Source organism: Monodon monoceros, unplaced genomic scaffold (assembly GCF_005190385.1).
Source record: "Monodon monoceros isolate NGI ecotype Baffin Bay Population unplaced genomic scaffold, NGI_Narwhal_1 Super_Scaffold_14, whole genome shotgun sequence".
NCBI classification, from domain to species: Eukaryota; Metazoa; Chordata; class Mammalia; order Artiodactyla; family Monodontidae; genus Monodon; species Monodon monoceros.
In genome coordinates, this window is record NW_021703770.1 from 48,201,170 (window position 1) to 48,224,115 (window position 22,946).

General features: G+C 38.1%; 1 protein-coding gene across 4 annotated transcripts in view; it reads right to left on the reverse strand.

Moving 5' to 3' along the window:
* The window catches only part of CA13 (carbonic anhydrase 13), a 31,631-nt gene extending 27,274 nt beyond the window's left edge, over positions 1–4,357 (reverse strand). For all 4 annotated transcript variants that reach the window (XM_029223038.1, XM_029223035.1, XM_029223037.1 and 1 more), the window contains exon 1: positions 4,247–4,357. In XM_029223038.1, the coding sequence (XP_029078871.1) occupies positions 4,247–4,283 (37 nt within the window). In that variant the 5' untranslated portion in view covers positions 4,284–4,357. The remainder of the gene's footprint in view (positions 1–4,246) is intronic.
* Positions 4,358–22,946: the final 18,589 nt, after the last annotated feature.

The following is a 22,946-nucleotide window of genomic DNA, read 5'->3' on the forward strand; positions in this document are numbered from 1 at the left end:
TTTACCCGCAGCACTTTAACATCTAATTGTTTTGTTTTGTTTTACAAGACCAACTGCTTTTATTATAGGTATGGAAACTTCCTGGTTTGCCTTAATTCATCTTCAGAATTAAACTCACCCTTGTACACAAAAGAACATGTTAAAAGTACTTCACAAATGCCTTCTACTGAACTAAAAGCAACACTACAATTCATCATTGAAAACAATGGGATTCAGTCTCAGCTCCAAGAATGAGCTGTGAGAGCTCCACAGGTCAGGTTTATGGGCTGAAAGGACTAACAGAGCTGAGAAAGCTGTGTAGCAAAAAAGGGTGTAGTTCTTTAAAATGCTCTCCCCACTTCTATCACTCACTGTATCTTCACATGTCACCCAGTTCTCAGCTCAATTTCCTGTGAATGTGCAACAGGCAAACTAAGGAAATATGTAAATTTTTCACATATAAAATGACTGCACCATGTCAGGAAATGTAATATTGTTGGTTTTCTGCAGTAGAGTCAGGCAACAATTTATTTCTCTCTTTCTGTGTTTCAGAAGGTCCTTCCAGGGTTGTTTTGCCAATATTACATTTGAATTCCAATACAAGGTACAATTGGCATCCTGGTCCTCATTCACAAAGTCAAAATCGCATCAAGTTCCCAAATCGAACACATGTTTGATAAATTGAGGTGAAGCAATAAATTGACAATTCCCTTGTCTACTCTCACTTCTCTGGGAGACTCATTCGAGTCCTGCCTCTCAAAATCAACAGCCAGGTTGCAGCTTCAAGTAAGCTCCAAGCCAGTCTATAGACTTTACAGGTTAGAGGTTCTTATTTCCTCCTCTACTCTGCCTGTAATTTACACCACCTCCACCAGGTCTGTAGAGCATGGCTGCTGACTAAGCTTTTCCCTACTCCACTAACCAACTAACTTGCTTTCTCTAAAAGTCAAGTACTAACTAAGATGACACAGCATGACAATGAATTAAGCATTTGTTACTAACAACAACAAATATTTTTTAAAGATAAGATTTAGAATGAAATTTCAAGAAATGCAAATATATCATAATTATCAACAGCTTCAATCTCTAAATCTAACGCTCCTTATCACTCTTCTTCTTTGCAAAAGAGAAAGCATAAATTCTTTCCTTTACATATGCTTCAGGTACAAAAAAGTCATAGCATGAATACATAACCACACACATAACTTAGAAATTGTTCTCTTATGAATCATACACTTTGGACTTGAAAGCAACTTGAACATCAAAAGTCCTTCGTTACATCTTATTACAGAAAAGGCATTGCATTTCCTTATTTACTAAGTACTTTCATTTACCTTTCTAACACTCTTTTTGTATACAATCTCGTCCTTTTTTCATGTGAAAAAAATGTTCTATTTCACTGCCCACAAGTATGAGTTAACCTAATGAGAATCGGATTTCAAGTATGCAACACATATGTCATATTAACTTTTTTCCAATCAGGAAAGAGCACCTTTCTCCTCTTAATTCCTTTATGCTCCTATTTCCAGTCCTTTATAACCAGAACTATTTTTAAAAGCAGAGGCAAGCCAAAATAAGATAAAAATAATAGCACTTTGCGTTAGTCAATATTATCTATTAACCATGATGGTAGGTTCCTTTCCCTTGCCTTTTACGTGCAACGTTAAACCCATTTAAACATAGTTATAGAGATATACAGAAGTTCTTCCATTGATTCAGGAACTTTCTGAATATCCATAGAGATAGGCAGTTTTCAGTGATTGTCACATTTCCTAAACTAAACTAATAAAACTGTCAAAGGTTTGTGGAAGAAGTTGTAAGCTGTTTGTGAAGGTAACCACTTCCAGTGCCTCACTTCTTGATGTTCCATTTTATCAGTGCTACTATTCCCAGCTAAAGTTTCCTTTTGTCTGCTCATTCACTGCTCTTGCCAGTCTAAACTGGCAAGCAACAAAACTTGCCCAGTCAGGATACAACACATTTCCAATAGGATTTTGCCAAAGTTGATCTACTTAAAGGTGTGGTCCTCAGAAAGCTATTGAATCTAAAAGCAGGGAATGGTCCTACAATTCTTAGCCAAAATACAAAATCACTCCTTGTTAATGGCTTTTCTAAGATGAATTTTTCTTTTATGTTTTCAAATTTTCATTTTTTCTTCGGTTTTCTCCAATTTTATTGAGATATAATTGACATACAGCACTATGTAAGTTTAAGGTGTACAGCATAATGATGTGACTTACATACCCCATAATATGATTACCACAATAAGTTTAGTTAACATCAATCATCTCATATAGATACAAAATCAAAGAAATAGAAAAAATATTTTTCCCTGTGATGAGAACTCTTAGGATTTACTCTCTTGACAACTTTTATATATAACATACAGCCGTGTTTATTATACGTAACATGTTGTGCATTAAATCCCTAGTACTTATTTATTTTATAACTGGAAGTGTGTACCTTTTGACCACTTTCATCCAATTCCCCCTTCCCACCCACTCTGGTAATCATAAACCTGATCTCTTCTTCTCTAGGTTTGTTTGTTTGTTTTTGAAGCATAATTTACCTATGTTAGTACCTAGTGCACAACACAGTGATTCAATATTTTTATACACTTCAAAATGATCACCATGATAAGTGTACTTACCATCTGTCACAATACAAAGACATTACATAACTTTTTACTTTAGGTTAAAAGTTTACATAACTTTATTCCCCACACTGTACATTTCATCCTCGTGATTCATTTATTTTGTAACTGGAAGTTTGTACCTCTTAACCTCCTTCACATATTTCTAAGATGGATTTTTAAAATTTCAGATGCACTTAATTGGAGCCAATATTTTCGAACATATTAAAGAGTAATCAATACTCATTGATTGAAAATACGCTTCTCCTTCCTAATCATAGTGAGGGCACTGTTAACACCCAGTGACTATTAAATAACAATAACAGAAGTTATTCCAGCAGAGAGGGAAATTAAAAGAAATTTGTTTTGCAGGTTTTTTCCCCAAACATAAATTGAAAATTAGCAAAATGTAAGATTATAATTGCAGTCTCAAAGAGGAATCCACCTAAATTATACCTTTCATTATTAAAACTCTAACTTTCACCTGCTGCCATTTTTTAACTGGCAAGTTAGTCATAGCCTCAAAAAGACTACAATTAGAAATGAAACTTTTCTGTTTCTTTGTGAAAGTAAGCTTTCTATAAAATTAACTATACAGTACTGCTGAATAATATGCATGTTAATCCAAGAAAGTATTATTATTATTACTATCATTATTCTCAGACCTAATTTTGACAGTGATTCACTGTAAGGCTTTTGTGGTGTCGCTTTGCAAACATTTCAAGTAATGGTTATTTGAAAATCATCAGTTCAGTTTAATACAAAAACAAGAAAAATGGTTTACTTTTGATAATTTAGGATATACAAGAAGAAAAGTATACATCTTATTATTCCTGTTGGTTCCATCAATAAACACATTTTTACCAACGTGTTACAATGTCAATGATCCTTTGCTAATTCCTCAGTCTCTGAAAGGATGTGTAGAAGGAGAAGGAGAAAGCATGCAGACTGCAGACGTAGCTTAAAATATAACTTCATTTCTAAGAAAGAACCTAAAATCTTGGTAAAACCAGCAGTACCAGTCAACCAACTGCAAGTTGCTGTGGAAATATTTTATAGCTAACAGCTAGCTATTAAGAAAGTTGCGGTACATTGGTTGACAAGAAGGCAACGTAAATCTTCAATGTTGCAATTCAAGTCATTAAAGTTTCTTAAGTATATTTTCAAATATTTTCCATGATTTGTTTCCCCGTAGAGATAATGAGCTTAGAAGACTGAAAGCAAACTTGTCCTCGATTCATTGAAATATGTCCTCAGATTTCTAAACTCGGTGCCTTTGATTGATAAGTAGTTACTACTAGAGAAAGTTTTCGGCTTTTCAAATGAAAGCGAGGGGACATATCTGAAGATTTCGGGGTCTAGGGTATCGTGACAGGGCTAACGCACGTCAACTCACCCCCACTATCAACAGCCTCCGAGACGCTTTCCCTGTCCACGCAGGACTATGCCTTCCCTCCGCTCCCTGCGTGTGGCTCCGGGGAGCGCTGCTCATTCAAAAGACAAACCGAAAAGCTTCTCGCCAAGTGTGGATTGGCAGAGTGCGGTCGGCGGACTCCGGGAAGCGGGCGGTCCCCCTCGGCCGTCCCCGGCGCAGAGCCCCCTCTCTCACCCCTCCCATCCGCGGAAGGCGCTCACCATTGTGCTCGCCGTATCCCCAGCTGAACCTCGCCATGGTCCCTCGGGGTGGCAGGCAGAAGAGGAAGTGGCGGGGCAGCGAGCAGAAGGAGGGAGCGGGCCGGGCGAGCGAGCTTGCGTGGGGCTGGCGGGGGCCCAGCTTAGGGCGGGGGCCGCGGGGGGCCGGGAGAGCCCTTGAACCCCGGGGCCAGGGCGCTCTCGGCCTCGTCCGCCAGGGGGCAGTGGCGGGCAGGGAAGGCGCCCGAGAAGGGAGGACGAAGGGGCTGGGAGTGGGGGGGCGCTCGGAGCCGGGCTGAGTCCTGCGGTGCGAGTCCTCTCACTGTTTGAACTCGGGAAAGAGATAGTGCTTGATGGGAAGGCGGGGAGATGGAGAGGGAGGAGGGAAAGAAAGAGAGAAGGGCTTCCAGAGGGGCTTTCCTGCCTTCTGAGAAGCGGTCATCCTAGAGAGGCAAGTGTTGCCCAGCGGGCCCTCCAGGGAATGAATGAGCCACCCAGGCCGGGAGCCGCCCGGCTGGGAGGTGAGGAACCGGCTGGAGAACTGAGGAGGGCGGAGATGGTCGTGGTGGCGGTGACTGCAAAGACAATACAGCGCAATAATGACAATGATAAGAGCCACAAAAAGAATTCTGCTGCTATTTATTAAGGACTTACCACAGGCCAGGGTCTTAGCCAAGACGTTTACCCGCATTTTCCCTTTAGATCCTCACAACAGTCTTTTGAGGAAGACACTATAAGTACCCAATGGTTAGGAAACAAGGGAATGAGGCTTAAAAACTAAGTAACCGGCCCCAGATCAACGCAGCTACTTGGAACCTAGAGGTCCCTCTTAAAGAGGAGCCGATCCCCACCCGCCCATTCTTGCTGCCCCCTTCCCCTAACGCTCACCCTCTGAGGGCCTGTGGCTTGGGGAGTAAGGGACCCAAGCCTGGTTATTGATACTCGGCCCTGAAATTCTGTTACCCTTTTGACCCTGCAGGGATGCTTGGTAGGCTTGCTGCCCTAGACGGACGACGGAACTGACTGCAGAGCCTTGAATTTCTGTCCTCGTGTGGGTGTTCTGGGTTCTCAATGAAAAATAAACTGTGTGACCTGCCAGGATTATAATTACTGTTCCAGCCGTGTAAGGGTTTGAGTTAGGTCTATGTGAACTTTCAAATTGAATTGTGCAGTGTTACTTAGAGACAAACTAATGCAAAGAGCTTCTTAATTGGCATGAGCCTTCCATAAAAGACTTAAGAGTGGCTGTTAAAATATCTTTCATTTTCTCTTGCCATCCACATCGCAGCTGCATAATGTGGCAATTGCAAGTCCCAGGGAGTCCCTCTTTGGGTAACCACTGCATTGTTCAGGGACAACTAAATAAGGATCAATTTGAACTATTCTTCTTTAGACCTGACCTAAATACCCCATAGTGAGCCTGTAGCTCCTTCTGCTTATATAGCTCTTATTGAGGTTAGAATGAAACAGAAGAAATGCTGCACTTCATATAGCATTAAACACAATAAACTTTATGCTTCTCTTGCACCTAGGAGAAGGCCTAGGCTTCCACATTCCACGTTCTGTGGCACAACTGGGTTCATTTATGCCAAGAATATAATAGGAACCAAACTTTTAAGAGTAATGTCTGATCTATATTCATTTTCACCACAGAAGACAATATGCATATATATTTATATACACACACATAGATGGGTGTATATAAAATATATAAATACATGTAAGATACATAAGACATATATAAGTATCTTAAATTTATTTAAGAATGTTATCTTGAAAAGTTAAGTCTGGGTTACTTAGCTAAGCACCCTTATTCTCCACTAAGTCTATAGATATAGTTGGGGATACATGTATGCACTGTATGAATACAGTGAAACAGATCGCGAAAGCTCAGAATTCCATGAGCCATTTTCCCATGGTGCCCTTGTCTCAGATTAAGTTTCATATTTTATAAACCCAAGGAACCTCTCAGTAAGGAGCTTAGTATACCCATTTTCAGTAACTCAGATGATTAGCACATCAAGGTGAATAATGCTCTAAGTAAATGTCAGTTCCTAATGCTCAAGAATAGTTCTTGAATGAATGAATACATGAATTAATGGACCAAAACTGTTAAAGAAGTTCCAATTAGTGGCTTCAAATCCTTCCCAAATTGTTACTTTTACTGCTTGGGTACACAATTTCCTCTGGTTTGAATGTATTGTGTAGTCTATCCAATTTTCCAAAAGAGCAACCTAACTATTAGAAACAATCAAATAACAATTTATAGAAACTGGTTAAATAATCTGTAGAGCATCCACACAATGGGCTACTATCAAGATTTGAAAAGAATGAAGATCTCCATGAACAGAGATGGGATGAGTTCTGGGACAGATTTGGTGGGAAAAAAAGAGGGGAAAAAAAGCAAAGGTGCAAAAGAGTGTATATAATATGCTACATTTTTTATAATTTTAAAAAAGAGAAATAAGAATTTGTATACATACTTGCAGATTTTCTCCAAAAAAATTATGGAGTTTAAACCACAAGTTAACAAAAATGGATCCTTATAGAGCATGGTTGGGGATGGGGTCTATAGGGATGAAAGTGAGATTTCTCAGTTTATCTTTTTAATTTTCTAATCATAAATGTTTTATATTTTCAAAAAAATTAAAGAGGATTAAAAAAACACTAAAATTTAATTTAGGCAGAAACAAATGAACTTAACTGTATATTAATGTGATAATATAACCACACAGAAAAAAAAATATGCTTTGAATAGAGTACTCTGGCTATATATATCCTTAATAAAGTATATTACATATTAAGAAGAACTGCAAAACAATCTTGAACTTTACTGCTAGATTTAATTTTGGTAGTAATATCAGTGTTGTTATTGTGAAACCATTTTTGTGTATACTTCTTATATTAAGAAAGAACAATGAGTAAATATATTGATAACCTCTGGAACCAATGATTTTCACTCTGGTTTATACAAATATGAAAGGACAAAAGCTACAATGAACATTGTCGTACTAGATTTGAATATTCTGTTCACTGAAAGATGCTAAAAGCAGTAACACCCCAATGCCAGTGAACCAAAAAAACAAACTTTATGGCTCCTCACTTATGGACTTCTTATAAGGCCCTATACCTAATTTTATATTTGTAATTTTGTATTCTTCTTTAAAAAAAAAAAGACAATTCCAAAATTATATTAGCTTCAGGCTCCACAAATCTGCATCTACCTCTTGCTATGGGACACCTGGCCCCCAGATTTTGATTTCTGAACTCCTTTACCCTTTACAAGGAATCAGAGCCCCTTGGAGAAGTGGCTGGTTTCAGAAATTGAACAAGGAAAGATCAAGGCGAGAGCCTAGAACATATTTTTTATGCCAGAAAGCTAGAAAGTGATCAAAACCTAATGAGTCAAGAGAATGAGACACAAGCCACAGAATGGGAGAAAACACTTTCAAAAGACACATATAATAAAGGGCTATTATCCAAGATATACAAAATACTATTAAACCTTAACAATAAGAAAATAACTTGATTTTTTAAAATGTGCCAAAGAGCTTAACAGGCACCTCACCAAAGAAGATATACAGATAGCAAATAAGCATACAAAAGATGTTCCACATCATATGTCATCAGGGAAATGAAGATTAAAATGAGATACCACCTATTCAGAATTGGTGAAAATCCAGAACACTGACACCACCAAATGCTGGCAACAATCTAGAGCAATAAGAACTCTCATTTACTGTGGTGGGGATGCAAAATGGTAAGAAGACAGTTTGGCAATTTCTTACAAAACTAAGCATACTCTTACCGTACGATCCAGCTATCACACTACTTGGAATTTACCCAAATGAGTGGAAAAGTTCGTCCACACAAAAACCTGCACGTGGATTTTTTTTTTTTTTTTTTTTTTTTTTTTGCGGTATGCGGGCCTCTCACCATTGTGGCCTCTCCCGTTGCGGAGCACAGGCTCCAGACACGCAGGCTCAGCGGCCACGGCTCACGGGCCCAGCCGCTCCGCGGCATGTGGGATCTTCCCGGACCAGGGCACGAACCCGCGTCCCCTGCATCGGCAGGCGGACTCTCAACCACTGCGCCACCAGGGAACCCTCACATGGATGTTTATTGCAGCTTGATTTATAATTGCCCAAACTTGGAAGCAACCAAGATGTCTCCTTCAGTAGGTGAATAGATAATTAAATTGTGGTACATCATGACAACAGAATATTATTATTATTAAAAAGAAATGAGCTATCATCATGAAAAGACGTGGAGGTAACTTAACTGCATATTTCTAAGTGAAAGAAGCCGATCTGAAATGGCTACATACTGTATGATTCCAACTATATGACATTCTGAAAATGACAAAACTATGGAGACAGTAAAAAGATCAATGGTTGCTGAAGGGGTGCTGAGATGAACAGGCAGAGCACAGAGGATTCTTCAGGGCAGTGAAACTATTCTGTATGATACTATTATAATGAATACATGTTATTATAAATTTGTTCAAATCCATCGAATGTAAAACACCAAGAATGGACCCTAATGTAAACTGTGGACGTTGGGTGATTATGATGTGTCAATGTAGGTTCATCATTGGTAGCAAAGGTACCCTCTGGTGGGAGAATGTTGATAACGGTTGAGGCTATGCATGTGCGCTGGTAGGGGGTATTTGGAAACTCTCTGTACCTTCCTCTCAATTTTGCTGTGAACCTAAAACTGTCACCCAAAAATAAATTATTAAAAAAAAAACAGACCCATAAAAAAACTAATGGGGTCATGTAAAACACATACACATACACACCTCCCACAGGAGCTAGCTTACAGGAAGTCCCACTGCCAGATTTGGGACAATTCGGCCACCAGAAAGAATAATGATGATAATACATTAATCCTCTCCCTCAAATATCTATGAGTCCATAGTGGTACAGAATGAGAGAGAGAGTGAGAGAGAGTGAACTTCTTTATGAGAGAATACAGACGAAATGATAGAATTTTAAACAATCATCTTTGCAAGGCCAGTATTTCAGGCAAGAATCAGTAATGGGCGCTAAAACTTCTGGGTGAAAGTTTTGGTTATTGGTGAATAAAATATTCACACAGTCTAGGATTAAAAAACAAAAGATACATAACAACAAAACATAATGTGTGACCCTCAATTAGATTCTAGATTGGGGGAAAAGCTGTAATAGATGCTTTGGGGACAATTGGAGAAATATAAGCATGGACAGCATGTGGTATTATTGAAATGATGTTAATTTTCATAGGTGCGATGATGGTACTGAGAATACTTTAGGAGATGAATGTTAAAGCTATAAGGCCGAAGTACCTTGATGTCTGCAACTGATTCTCAAATGTCTCAGTCAATAACTGGCGACACTAGTTGAGGCATGTTTGGGTGCTCATGATGCCATTCTTAGAATTTTTCTGTGGGTTTTAGTTTTTTCAAAAGAATTTGGGGGGTCAAATCAATGAACCCTCAAATCAATGAACCTATTAACTTGCTAAGTAAACTTTTATAACTTTGTGTGGACTTTCTCCTTAACAAGGAGCCTCTGACTCTGGGATCACAGCCATCAAGTGTAAACAAGTAAAGTGAGATTAACACTGGCCAGAGAACCCAGGATATGGTCATCAACTCCACTTCACTCTTGAACCAGTTAGATCCAGTACAAGCTTCCTTCGCAGAAAAACATGCTTAGGTCACCTCTCCTCAGTGAATCAGATACTGTATGTATGAGAGGCACTTGTAAATCACAACTCTAGCCATACAAATATTCAATTAAGTATAGCAGCATATTAAAGAAATATCAAGGTATGAATTAAAATTCTTTTGTTAGGGGACATACACAGATTCTTCCTCAGAAATACAAACTCCCCCCCCCCCAGGGATTCTTTATACAAATTCTACATGTGAACTGAAGTGGCTGTTTTCATCTGACTTTTACCCAGCAGGAAACTGACATGAGCAAGGTTCCTCATTCCTCAGTTACCTAGAGAGGCAAGCCTCACTGTCAGGAACACGGCCCCAGTCTGAAGAGTTGCAAGTCCGAGGTGCTCTCACTTTGTACCCATTTCCTTCATTCATCAAGTCCTGTGATTTGCACAGCTATGACTGATTAACCACAAGACTTGTCATTTGATTCATTTGATGTCTGGTGGAGAGTGTTAATTTTGTGGAGCTGATACTATATGTGGTTTCAATTTCTTCAATTTCCCATTCCTAAGGTTATGCTGGGGTTAGAAATGCACAAGGCAAGCTCTCCAGATTACACTGAGGCCCAAAGGGGCTAAAGGTCTTGCTCAAGGGACAGAGATTTCACTCTAGGATAAGAATTCTCATACCAGAATTGGAAAGGTGACTACAAGGAACCACCTCTTAAGTCACTTCTCAGATTATAACTTCCAGAAACTAGAGCAAAATATTTTGTCCCATATTGTCAGACAAGAGCACATTGCTAAAACCCTGCCTGCTATATTTTTGTTCTTTCGTTTAATCTCACACTGTTTTCTACAGTAACAGAAATGTATCCATATCCTATTTTATAGTACTTTGTGTCTTATTTGAACATATTATAAGAGCAGATAAAGTGTGAAAAAGGAGAGAGCTAAGATTACTTAAAAGAAAATGAAGGGCTTCCCTGGTGGCGCAGTGGTTGAGAGTCCGTCTGCCGATGCAGGGGACACGGGTTCATGCCCCGGTCCGGGAGGATCTCACATGCCGCGGAGCGGCTGGGCCCGTGAGCCATGGCCGCTGAGCCTGCGCGTCCGGAGCCTGTGCTCCGCAAGGGGAGAGGCCACAACAGTGAGAGGCCCGCGTACTGAAAAAAAAACAAAACAGAAAATGAAGCTGTATAAACATCAGAACAGTGTTGAAAAGTCCAGATAATTCATGCCAAAATAATAATTCAAAATAATTAACTAAAAGAATTTAGTGCATTGTTCCTTGGTTTGGAATGAACAAGTCAATGTCACTCTATTCCTGCCAACTCTCTGAAATATAATGACAGAGAGAAATTAGGGTGCTGACAGACATTCTGTCATCAGCTTTTCTAAAGTTTATTTATCCTTTTCTGTCCTCTAGGAAAGGACAGTCTATTCTATCAAGAACGATACCCATATCCCCATCTCAGCACCAAGGAAGACTTGATACATCCTCACTCCAGTAAGTTCCCTACCTGGATCCCACCATTCTGCCACTGAAAACTTGATGTACTAGCCTTGGACACCTAGCAAAACCTCCCACTCCCACCAAACACATACCATTATATCCTTTATTAACCTACGTTACCAACTCCACTCCTTCTTTGTCACTGCCATCAGCATACTAATGTGTTCTAGAATTTTCTCTCTTTAGGAAGAAAGTTTCTCACAGAACATACATACAGCTCCCATTTGCTACCCACCTGTCTTCTCTGGTGTTCCTTGAGTTTTTCTCTCCTATACTCAACTATATTAGTAAGGTTTCTCCAGAGACACAGGACCACACACTGCGCATGCACTTGTGTGTGTGTGTGTGTGTGTGTGTGTGTGTGTGTGTGTGTGTGTGTTATAAAGATATTTATTATAAGGAACTGGCTCACACAATTATGGAAGCTGACAAGTCCCAAAATCTGCAGGATGAGCCAGCAAGCTGGGGACCCTGGAGTGTCAATGGTGCAGATCCAGCCTGAAGGCCAACAGGCTTGAGACCCAGGAAGAGCCAGTGTTTCAGTTCCAGTCCGAGGACCATAAAAAGCTAATGTCACAGTTCATAGGAAGTCAGGCAGGAGGAATTCTGTCTTACTTGGGAAAGCGTCAGGCTTTTTGTTTTATTCGGGTCTTCAGTTGAAGGATGAGACCCACACACATTAAGAAGGACAATCTGCTTCACTCAGTCTACTGATTTCAATGCCAATTTTATTCAAAAACACCCTTGCAGAAACACCCAGGATAATGTTTGACCAAATATCCTGGCACCCTGTGGCCCAGTCGAGTTGAGACATGAAATTAACCATCACACAAACCTTTAAATTTGGGAGGGCTGGGGCTTTCCACTAGGATCTCTCCTCTTTCTACACGCTCTTCCTAGGTACTTCTATCACTTTCTAGGATGTAATCTACATAGTTCAGCTATCTCTTCCAGCATTATCCAAGTTTTACATATTCAACTATTTACATTAAAAAAAACAAGTAGTGGGCTTCCCTGGTGGCACAGTGGTTGAGAGTCCGCGCAGGGGACATGGGTTCGTGCCCCAGTCCGGGAAGTTCCCATATGCTGCAGAGCGGCTGGGCCCGTGAGCCATGGCCACTGAGCCTGCGCGCCCGCAACGGGAGAGGCCACAACAGTGAGAAGCCTGCGTAGCGCAAAAAAAAAAAAAAGTAGGAATTCCGTGGTGGCGCACTGGTTAAGAATCCACCTGCCAATGCAGGGGACATGGGTTCGAGCCCTGGGCCGGGAAGATCCCACATGCCGCAGAACAACTAAGTCCATGTGCCACAACTACTGAGCCTGTGCTCTAGAGCCCCGGAGACACAAGTACTTAAGGCCGCATACCTAGAGCCCATGCTCCGCAAAGAAGAGAAGCCACCGCGATGAGAAACCCACGCGCAGGAACGAAGACCCAACGTGGCCAAAAATTAATTAATTAATATTTTTAAGAAGTAAAAAGAAAAGTGAAATTTGTTTAAATGATGTATCTTATTTAACCCGATACATCCAAAATATTGTTTCAACATGAATTAATAGAAAAAAATGAATGAGTGTGCCAATTATCAATTTATAATTAAATTGATTAACATTGAATTAAATATCATTATGAAATTCAGCATTAATTACTGCTCTGTGATAAAGGAGCTTCAAGAATTTCTTTGCAGCAAGCACAATGTTAATTTTTTTTCAGTTGAGGGACATTGCAGGAGGGGAGACTGGTTTCCTGGTTCTGGTGTGCTACTTTTTTGTTTTTTTCTTGCTCCTCTTGGCTGCTGGCAGGAACACATGTGGGTGGACTTGCAGGGGCACCCTGGTCCAGCCTCACACCCAGAGTGTGCAGTCCCTTGGCAAGCTCACAGCCTCAGCCCCAGCCCGGTGACCGTCTCACTGCACTTCCTGAAGCAGGCACCACATACCCCAGCTCTCATGCCACCCTGCTGGCAAGCAGATGCCCCAGCTCCCTGTGCACACCAGCCCACCAGCCTCAGGCAGCCTGCACCGTGACAGTGTCTGCCATGGTGCTCTTGATCCAGACCTGTGCATTCTAGGCTGTGCATCACCCTGCCAGAGAGTTGGTGCCCCATGCTTGGAGTCCCTTTGCAACCTGCATGCCAGACTTATCCCACTGTACCCTAGAGGGGCGTTTTCTGCTTGCCTGGCAACCCTGGACCAGCTCCTATCTGGGCCACCCTTTAAACTCCTCTGCCACCTAGTGGGCTGCAACCACACTTCTCCAGAGATATGAATCCTAACCTTGGAAAGGAGGCCAACTACCAAGTTTGTCCTTCCTTCAGAACTTGCCCTTAGCCTAAGGGTATTCCTTAGCATTCTCCTTTACATCTTATTCCCTGTTAGAGTTGATAATTCCTTACAGTAAACTTTTCTTGTACAAGTTATTGTGTGATTTCTGTCTCTTGGTTGGCCTTAACTGACACAATATATCTTTTACATTCTTTTTTTCTTACTAAGTGTTCTAAATCTGGTTTGTATTTTACTGTTACAGAATATCTCAATTCTGGCCAGCCCCTTACAAGTGACTGATGGCCGTATGTGGTCAATGGCTACTACACTGGGCAGCACAGTTCTAGATCTCCCGAACTGATTCAACTTCTGCAACTTCAGGTGTCCAGAATGGAATTATTTATTCCTCTCCCCATCCCAATCTCCTTCTCAAAAATTTTCCTATCTCATTAAATGGCACCACCACACACTTGGTTGCACAAGTCAGAAGCTTAATTCTCATACTTCCTGCTTGTCTCTTTCTCCCCTCACCTCTAAATTTTGTTGATTTTGACTCCTAAACAATCAGTTAATATGACAAAACCAGAAAAGAAAGAAAACTATACTTTAAGCATTAAATCCAAATCCAAAAGATGTATAATTTTATAACAGTTCTTATGCCATTCCTTCCTAATCAAAATTTCAGTTTCTTAAAAAGTATCAACATTCCATATGAATTAGGATGCAGGGAAATAGGCATGTTCATATTCTGTTGGTAGAAATGTAAAATATATGATATTTCTGGAAGCAAGTTGGTAACTTAAATCAAGTATTTTAAGTATTTGTAATCTTAGATCTTATTCCTAGTCATGCTTTCCAAGAAAATATTAGGAGATTGATCAAAGGTTTATGTAGAGGGATGTTCATCACAGTGTATTTATAACAGAAGAAATCAAGAAACAACGGAAATGCTAATGATAAGAAGAGAGTTGAAATAACATCGAACATCAAAAAGATGTAACTTTAGGAAGATATTAAGCATATTTTTAAATATACTTAGTATATATGTTTACATTTATAGATTATACACTTTTATCTAGAGAAAAATTCCAATTTTTAATAAACAACAGAGTATATTTGCTTAGAAAAAAAGGTTGCCAAGAAATATATTTTTAAAAATCTAAGTGGTTGGAATTTATTCATTGTTCAAAAATATTTGTCAGGTTCCCTCTATGTGCCAGACACAACGAAGGGTAGCCCCTGCTCGCCACAATTAGAGAAAGCCTGTGCGCAGCAACAAAGACCCAATGCAGCCAAAAATAAATAAATTTTTAGAAAAATAAATAAAAAAATAAAAATACAGTGGAGGTGATAGTGTGTAACTTCTGAGTCTAGAGCATAAAAGACACTGCAGTTTCTCCCTTGATTTCTTGGATCATTCAGTCTAGGGGTAGCCAGCTTCCACAGCTGAGGATACTCAAATAGCCCTGTGAAGAGATTCTCCTGGAGAGGATTTGGGGTATCCTGACCATAGCCAGCACCAACCTGCAGCCACGTGAGTTGCTTTGCAAGAAAACCCTCCAGTCCCAGGCAAGTCTTCAGGTGACTGCAGCCTCGGTCAACATTTAACTGAATCTCATGAAAGACCCTGAGCCAGAACCATCAAGCCAAGCCACTCACAAATTCCATACCCACTGAAATCATGAGAAAATAAATGCTGAGTGTTATTTGGAGCAAATAAATTTGGGGGTGATTTGTTATGCATTAGAGAACCAATATAGCAGCAAACAAAACCAGATAAAAATGCTCTGCTTTTATGGAGCCTACATTCTGGGAGGAGGAGACAGATAATAAGCAAAGTAAATACATATATGCGATGCTATATGGTGATAATGGGATAGCGGAGAAGAGGGCAGGGATGTAGGAGGACTTGGAATTTTACAGAGGTAGTCGTGGAAGCCCCCCACTGAAAAAAAAAAATGGCATTTGAGAGAAGACCTGAAAGAGGTAAGGGAGGAGCTTTGCAGCTATTTACGGGGAGAGTGCTCCAGGAGAAGGGTTGAGAAGCAAGAGCACTCCTAGCATGATTACAGAAAAGTAAGAAAGCAGTGCGGGCGGTGGCAAGGGTTGTCAAATAGGGCTTTGCAGGCTGTTGTAAGTACTTTGGCTTTATTCTGAGTGATGTGGGAAACACTGGAGGTTTTGAGCTGAGGAATGACATGAGCTGATTAACATCTTAGCAGGATTCCTCCGGCTGCTGGGTTGAGTAGAGATTAAAGCAGGGGAACAAGTTAGGAAGCTATTACAGTAAATACAAATGAAAGAAAGACTGTGATGAGTTAAATCAAAATGCAGTAATTGCTGGTTGTTCACATCCTTCTTTATACTTTTCTGAATTTTCCAAATTTCTACAATGACTCTTCATGACTTTTCTAATCCAAAAGGAAAACAATGTTCATGAAATACCTTACAGTCCTCAGTATTTTCTGTTGTATTTATCATAATATAGATGCCCATGTAATTCTTAGTAGCATTTCAATACAACAGAGTTGCTGTAAAACATCACAAAAAAAGAGTCAAAAACTGTCTTTAGTCTGTATAGACTCTGAACATAGTATCAACTGAAAAACAACTCAAAATCATTTTTGAGCTTTAGACAACTTGAGTGTTTACATTATCAGCTAAAATTGATAATTACAAAGCACAGCAGCCTTTCATTTTGCTTTAAACACTGCTGAAATTTGGAGTGTCAAATGGTAATTTAAGAGCTCACTGCTTCCTTTGCAGTTACCAATTTTCTGAGTCTTAAACATGCACCTGCTAAATATTTCCCAATTCCTATAATTTTTAACCACTACTTGCATTTTAACCTAGCATCACAAAAAATGTGAAAGGACTTCATGTACTCTTTGAATATTTTTATTGCCATTGTGATATGGATTTGACCTTTCTTCACCTTCAGATATTTCATGTGTAAGCTGACCTTTATGACTGTAATTAGTTCAGGTTCAGGATTTCTAGGCATTTGACCAGGAGATTACTCTGGATAAAATCTGCTTAATTAAATTAAAAACATATTTGCCAAGCATCTATCACTTCCAAGGAACAGTACTACAAGAAGATAAAAAGAAGTGTTCTTGTAGGTATTTTTTAGTCATGCTAAAGATGATGGAGCTTTAAAGTCATTTTTAGTGTATTGGCTACAACCTCTTCCTGCTTTTTATACTTCAAGGAATTTTATTTCATTCAGCAAATGTTTAATGCCACACCTCTCATGCATTGGAAATATGGAATCCTGGATGGAAATACAAAGGTGAGTAATGGACCTGGCCCCTGAAAAGTGCATGGGCTAGTTGAGAGACTAGTAATATGATATTTGAATTTAAATTATAGAAAATAAATAATAAAAATATAAAGCCTGTGATCTACCTCCTACAGTTTTATCATAACCTGAGGAAGTGAGTCGTTTTTCCTACACTGCAAAGAGTTAATCATCTCTTTTCATTTACTGGTTCTTATTTTCCAGCTATTTCTAGGAATTTGACCTAGACAGAAAGGTTGAAGGTCCTGTCTGCTCTGCTCTTCTCTACTTTATTATATAGAATATGTTATAGATGTTTATTATTAGTCTGAAAATAAATGCTTCTGTCACTGAAGAGTTAAAGGAAGAAAAGAATCTCCATTTCTATAATCAATCATGAAAATTTTCATGATAATTGGCTCCTCACAAGAAATGCAGATTTCACTGAAGGGTAGCTTTACTATTTATTTGGTCCACAAAGAAACCATAACAGAAAGGCAGGATGTATATCATTTTTACTGACTGTTCTTCACGAATTGGATACTCAAAGGAGACACAGCAGGGACACAACATCCCAGGTTCTCCACCTCTTCATTACCCCTCATCATCATTTATTTCCTGGACCATTGCCTCCCTGCCTAAAACCATCCTTTCTTCCAAACTATTTTTATGCTGCCAACTGAATTGGTTCCATACACAAAGCCATAAAACTCGTGTGTGTGTGTGTGTGTGTGTGTGTGTGTGTGTGTGTGTTGGGTGACACAGAGGGAAAGGGACTCCTTCATTCTCCATAGAATAAAATCCCAAACTTTGTTATTTGCTTGTCTTCCTTTTTCTCTTCCTTCCTCCTTCCTTCCTTCATAATTCAGTTTAAAAGACATTAGGTCTTAATAAAGGAGGGAAGGTGGCAGCAGGGTAGGGAAGGTCACAGCCTGAGCAGGGTGAGGAAGCCATATCTTCAGATGGCAGCAGCCAGAGCAAATTTTGCAAGCCCATTAGGAGTTAGGAGGGAAACTGCATAGGGTGGAGTTGGGGGGACTGGCAACAGTGATGGAAGATTTGTTACAAGCAGGAAGATGAATCAAATGAGTATATATATTTATAATAACAGGATTCAGGTTTCTCATTGATGGAGAAAGAAATTACAAATATGGAAAGGTAGAAAACTAAAATAAATCCTATGGTATTCAACTGGAACTGGAATAATTGGAATTGGAAATATTGGCATGGACTCATGGTTTGCACATACAGAAATACATACAGTTGGTGAGGTGTGTGAATGTATATAGGTAGGTAGCTAGACAGACAAATGGTATAAACATACATGCATATATTGCCTAGCTCTGCCCACTGAGAAGACGTGGAAGCATCAACATCCAAGATTTTGGTTTCCAAATATTAATCTCTTCTAAAAGGAACCAGGGCTCCATGGAGATTTGACTGATTCTAGGACTAGAAAAGTGTAGGTCCTAGATGAACCTGGAATGCTTTGTTGTGCAAGAAAGTACGGAGGTAGCCAAGGAATGGTGGGGACAAGTAAAAAGGATATACATGAAGGAGCACTCACTGGTCAAATATGGGGCAATGTGAACATCAAAATAAATTATGAAAATAATATCCATTGAATAATATCCACTGAATAAAATAGCATCTCATGAGCTATTAAATAATAGCTTATTAATATATAAAGTAAATAAATAAATTAATATTAAAATTAATATATAAATTTATAATAAATTAATTATTATTTATAATTTTATATATAAATATAATATATAATTATATATATAATTATAATTAATTTATAATAAAATAATTATTAATATAAATTAATATATATATATTTATAAATATAAAAATAAATATATAAATATAATATATAAAGTAAATAAATAAATAAATAATTTAAATAAATAAAGGAGAAAGTTTTTACTTACAATGGAATGTCAACTGATGACTGTAGAAGGAATGATGGAAATAAAAAAATTATAATTTCACAGTCATCATAATAATAATTAATTCATCCAAGAAACATCAATGTGTACCAAAACCAGCATATAAAATGTTGATTTTGGCTTCAAGGAAAGGGATACTTACATAATGGGAATGGGATACTTACATAATTCCAAATACCTCCTCACAAAATACTTATTGATTAAAATGAGGAAAAGAGTAACTTTATAGTGAAGAAAGCTGGTGGATATCATCTTAAGTGATCAGAAGTTACATCCTCTATAATGGGACAGGTCAAAATCATGTACCACCTTATAGGATGCAACGAGAAGATCACAGTATCACTTCTGTGCTATTTCTCCCCCACCAAAAAAAAAAGTATGCATTCTGAATTTTATGATAAAGAAACAACAACAAAAAAAACCAATTAAGAACATTCTACCTGGGGGAATTCTCTGGCAGTCCAGTGGTTAGGACTCCACACTCTCACTGCAGAGGGCCTGGCTTTGATCCCTGGCTGGGGAACTGGGATCCCATGAGCCACACAGTGCAGCAAAAAAAAAAAAAAAAATTCTGTCTAATAACTGGACTATTATTGTCAAAAGTGTCAAGCCAAGAGAACCAAGGCAAGATTGAGGTGCTGTTCCAGATAAGAGTTGACTAAAGAAACATGGTAACTGCCTGGCAAGGCTGTCATTCAGATTTGATGGGGAGAGAAAGAGTTTTACTGACAAGCAAAAGCTAAAAGAGTTCAGCACCACTGAAATAGCTTTACAAGAAAAGTTAAAGGGACTTCTCTGAGCAGAAAAGAAAAAGCCACAACTAGAAATATGAAAATTATGAGAGGAAAAATCTAATTGATAAAGGCAAATATACAGTAAAGGTAGTAGATCAACCACTTATAAAGATAGTAGGTAGATTAAAAGACAAAAGTAGAAAATCATGTTATATCCCCAATAAGTACTTAAGGGATACACAAAACGAAAGATGTAAAATATTATATCAAAAATGTTAAATGTGGTGGTGGCGGGAGTAAAAATGCAGGGTTGTTAAAATAAGTTGGAACTTAACAGATCATCAACTTAAAAATAATCATGTATATACATATGATGAGACATATGTATAAATATGTTTTATATATATATATAGCCACATATAAACCTCATGATAACCAGAAACCAAAACTCTATGATAGATACACACACACACAAAAGAGAAAGGAACCCAAACAACACTAAAGACAGTCAACAAATCACAAGGAAAGAGAAAATAAAAGAAGGAACAGAAAAAACTATAAAAACAACCAGTAAACAATTAACAAAATGGCAACAAGTACATGCCTAACAATAATTACTATAAATGGAAATGGACTAAATTCTTCAATCAAAGGACACAGAGTGGCTGAATGGATACAAAAATAAGACCAATATATACGCTGTCTACAAGAGACTCACTTCAGATCTAAAGACACACACAGACTGGAAGTGAGGAGACAGAAAAAATATATGCCATGCAAATGGAAACAAAAAGAAAGCTGGGGTAGCAATACCTGTAACAGATAAAACAAACCTTAAAACAAAGACTGTAGCAAGAGACAAAGAAGGACATCATATAATGATAAAGGGATCAATCCCAACAAGAAGATTTAACAATTGTAAATACATAAGCACCCAACATAGGAGCACCTAAATACATAAAGCAAATATCAACAAAGATAAAGGGAAAAACTAACGATAGGAAAGAGAAATTAAGAAAAAATCCCATGTACCATTGTATCAAAAAGAATACCTATAGTTCATTGTTAGTGTATAGAAATGCAATAGATTTCTGCATATTAATTTTGAATCCTGCAACTTTACTGAATTCATTGATGAGTTCTAATAGTGCAGTGGCATTTTTAGGATTTTCTATATATAATATGTCATCTGACAACAGTGACAGTTTTACTTCCTCTTTTTTCCAATCTGGATGCATTTTATTTCCTTTTCTTATCTGATTGTTGTGGCTACGACTTCCAATATTATGTTGAATAAATGTGGAGAGAGTGGGCATCCTTGTCTTTCTCCTGATCTCAGAGGAAATGCTTTCAGCTTTTCACCATTGAGTATGCTGTTAGCTTTAGGCTTGTCACATATGGCCTTTATTATGTTGAGGTAGGGTCTCTCTATACCCACTTTGTTGAGAGTTTTTATCATAAATGGATGTCGAATTTTGTCAAAAGCTTTTTCTTTATCTACTAAAATGATATTTCTATTTTTCAATTTGTTAATGTGGTGTATCACATTGATTTGTGAATATTGACCCATCCTGCATCTTTGGGATAAGTCTCACTTGATCATGGTATATGATCCTTTTATTATATTGTTGAATTTGGTTTGCTAATATTTTGTTGAGGACGTTTGCATCTTTGTTCATCAGTGATAGTGACCTATAATTTTTTTTTGTAGTGTCTTTGTCTGGTTTTGGTATCAGGGTGATGCTGGCCTCATAGAATGAGTTCAGAAACACTCTTTCCTCTGCAAATTTTGGAAATAGTTTAAGGATAGGCATTAACTCTTGTTTAAATGTTTGGTAGTATTCACCTGTGAAGCCATCTGTTCCTGAACTTTTGTTTGTATGGGAGGTTTCTTTTTTTAAAATTACTGATTCAATTTCATTATTGGTAATTTATCTGTTAATAATTTCTATTTCTTCCTGATTCAGTCTTAGGATATTGTACTCTTCTGGGAATTTATTTCTTCTAGGTTGTTCATTTTATTGGCATTTAATTGTTCATAGTAATTCTTTATGATCCTTTTAATTTCTGTGGTGTTGATTGTAACTTCTCCTTTTTCATTTCTGATTTGATTTATTTGGGACCTCTCTTTTTTTCTTTATCAGGCTAGTTTATCAATTCTGATTATCTTTTTAAAGAACAAACTCTTAGTTTTATGGATTTTTATGTTGTTTTTTCAGTCTCTATTTCATTATTTTTACTCTTATTGTTTTCTTCTACTAACTTTGAGTTTTTTTGTTTGTTTGTTTCCTGAGGTAGCCTTGTTTTGCTATACACTTCCCTCTTAAAACTGCTTTTGCTGCATCCCATAGATATTGGATCATATGTGTTTTTGTTTTCATTTGTCTCCAGGTATTTTTTGAATTCCTCTTGATTGCTTCAGTGACCCACTGGTTGTTTAGTAGCATATTGTTTAGCCTCTGTGTGTTTTTGGTTTTTGTATTTTTTTTCTTGTGGTTGATTTCTAGTCTCATAGTGTTGTAGCCAGAAAAGATGCTTGATATCATTCTTAAATTTATTTGTGGCCTAGCATGTGGTCTATCCTGGAGAATATTCCATGTGCACCTGAAAAAAATGTGTATTCTGCTGCTTTGGGATGGAATATTCTATAGTCTATTAAGTCCATCTGGTCTAATGTATCATTTAGGGTCAGTGTTCCCTTATTGATTTTCTTATTGATATAAGTGGCGTGTTAAAATCCCCTACTGTTATTTTGTTACTGTTAGTTTCTTCCTTTTGGAGAGAATGTGGAGAAAGGGAAAACTTTTTGCACGGTTTCTGGGTATGTAAATTGGCGCAGCTACAATAAAAAACAATACGGAGCTTCCTCAAAAAATTTAAAATAGAACTACCATATAATCCAGACATTGCAATTCTGGGTATTTTTCCAAAGAAAACAAAAACAGTAATTCAAAAAGATATATGTACCCTAATGTTCATAGCAGCACTATTTACAATAGCCAAGATATAGAAGTAACCTAAGTATCCATCAATAGATGAATGGATAAAGAAGATGTGGCGCATATTTTTTCATAAAAAAAGAATGAAATTTTGCCATTTGTGACAACATGGACGGATCTAGAGGGTATTATAGTATGTGTAATAAGTCAGACAGAGAAAGACAGACACCATATGATTTCACTTATTTGTAGAATGTAAAAAATAAAACAAATGAACAAACATAACAAAACAGAAACAGAGTTGTAGAGAAAAAACAAGTGGTTGCCAGAGGGGACTGGGAGGGGATGAGTAAAATAGGTGAGGG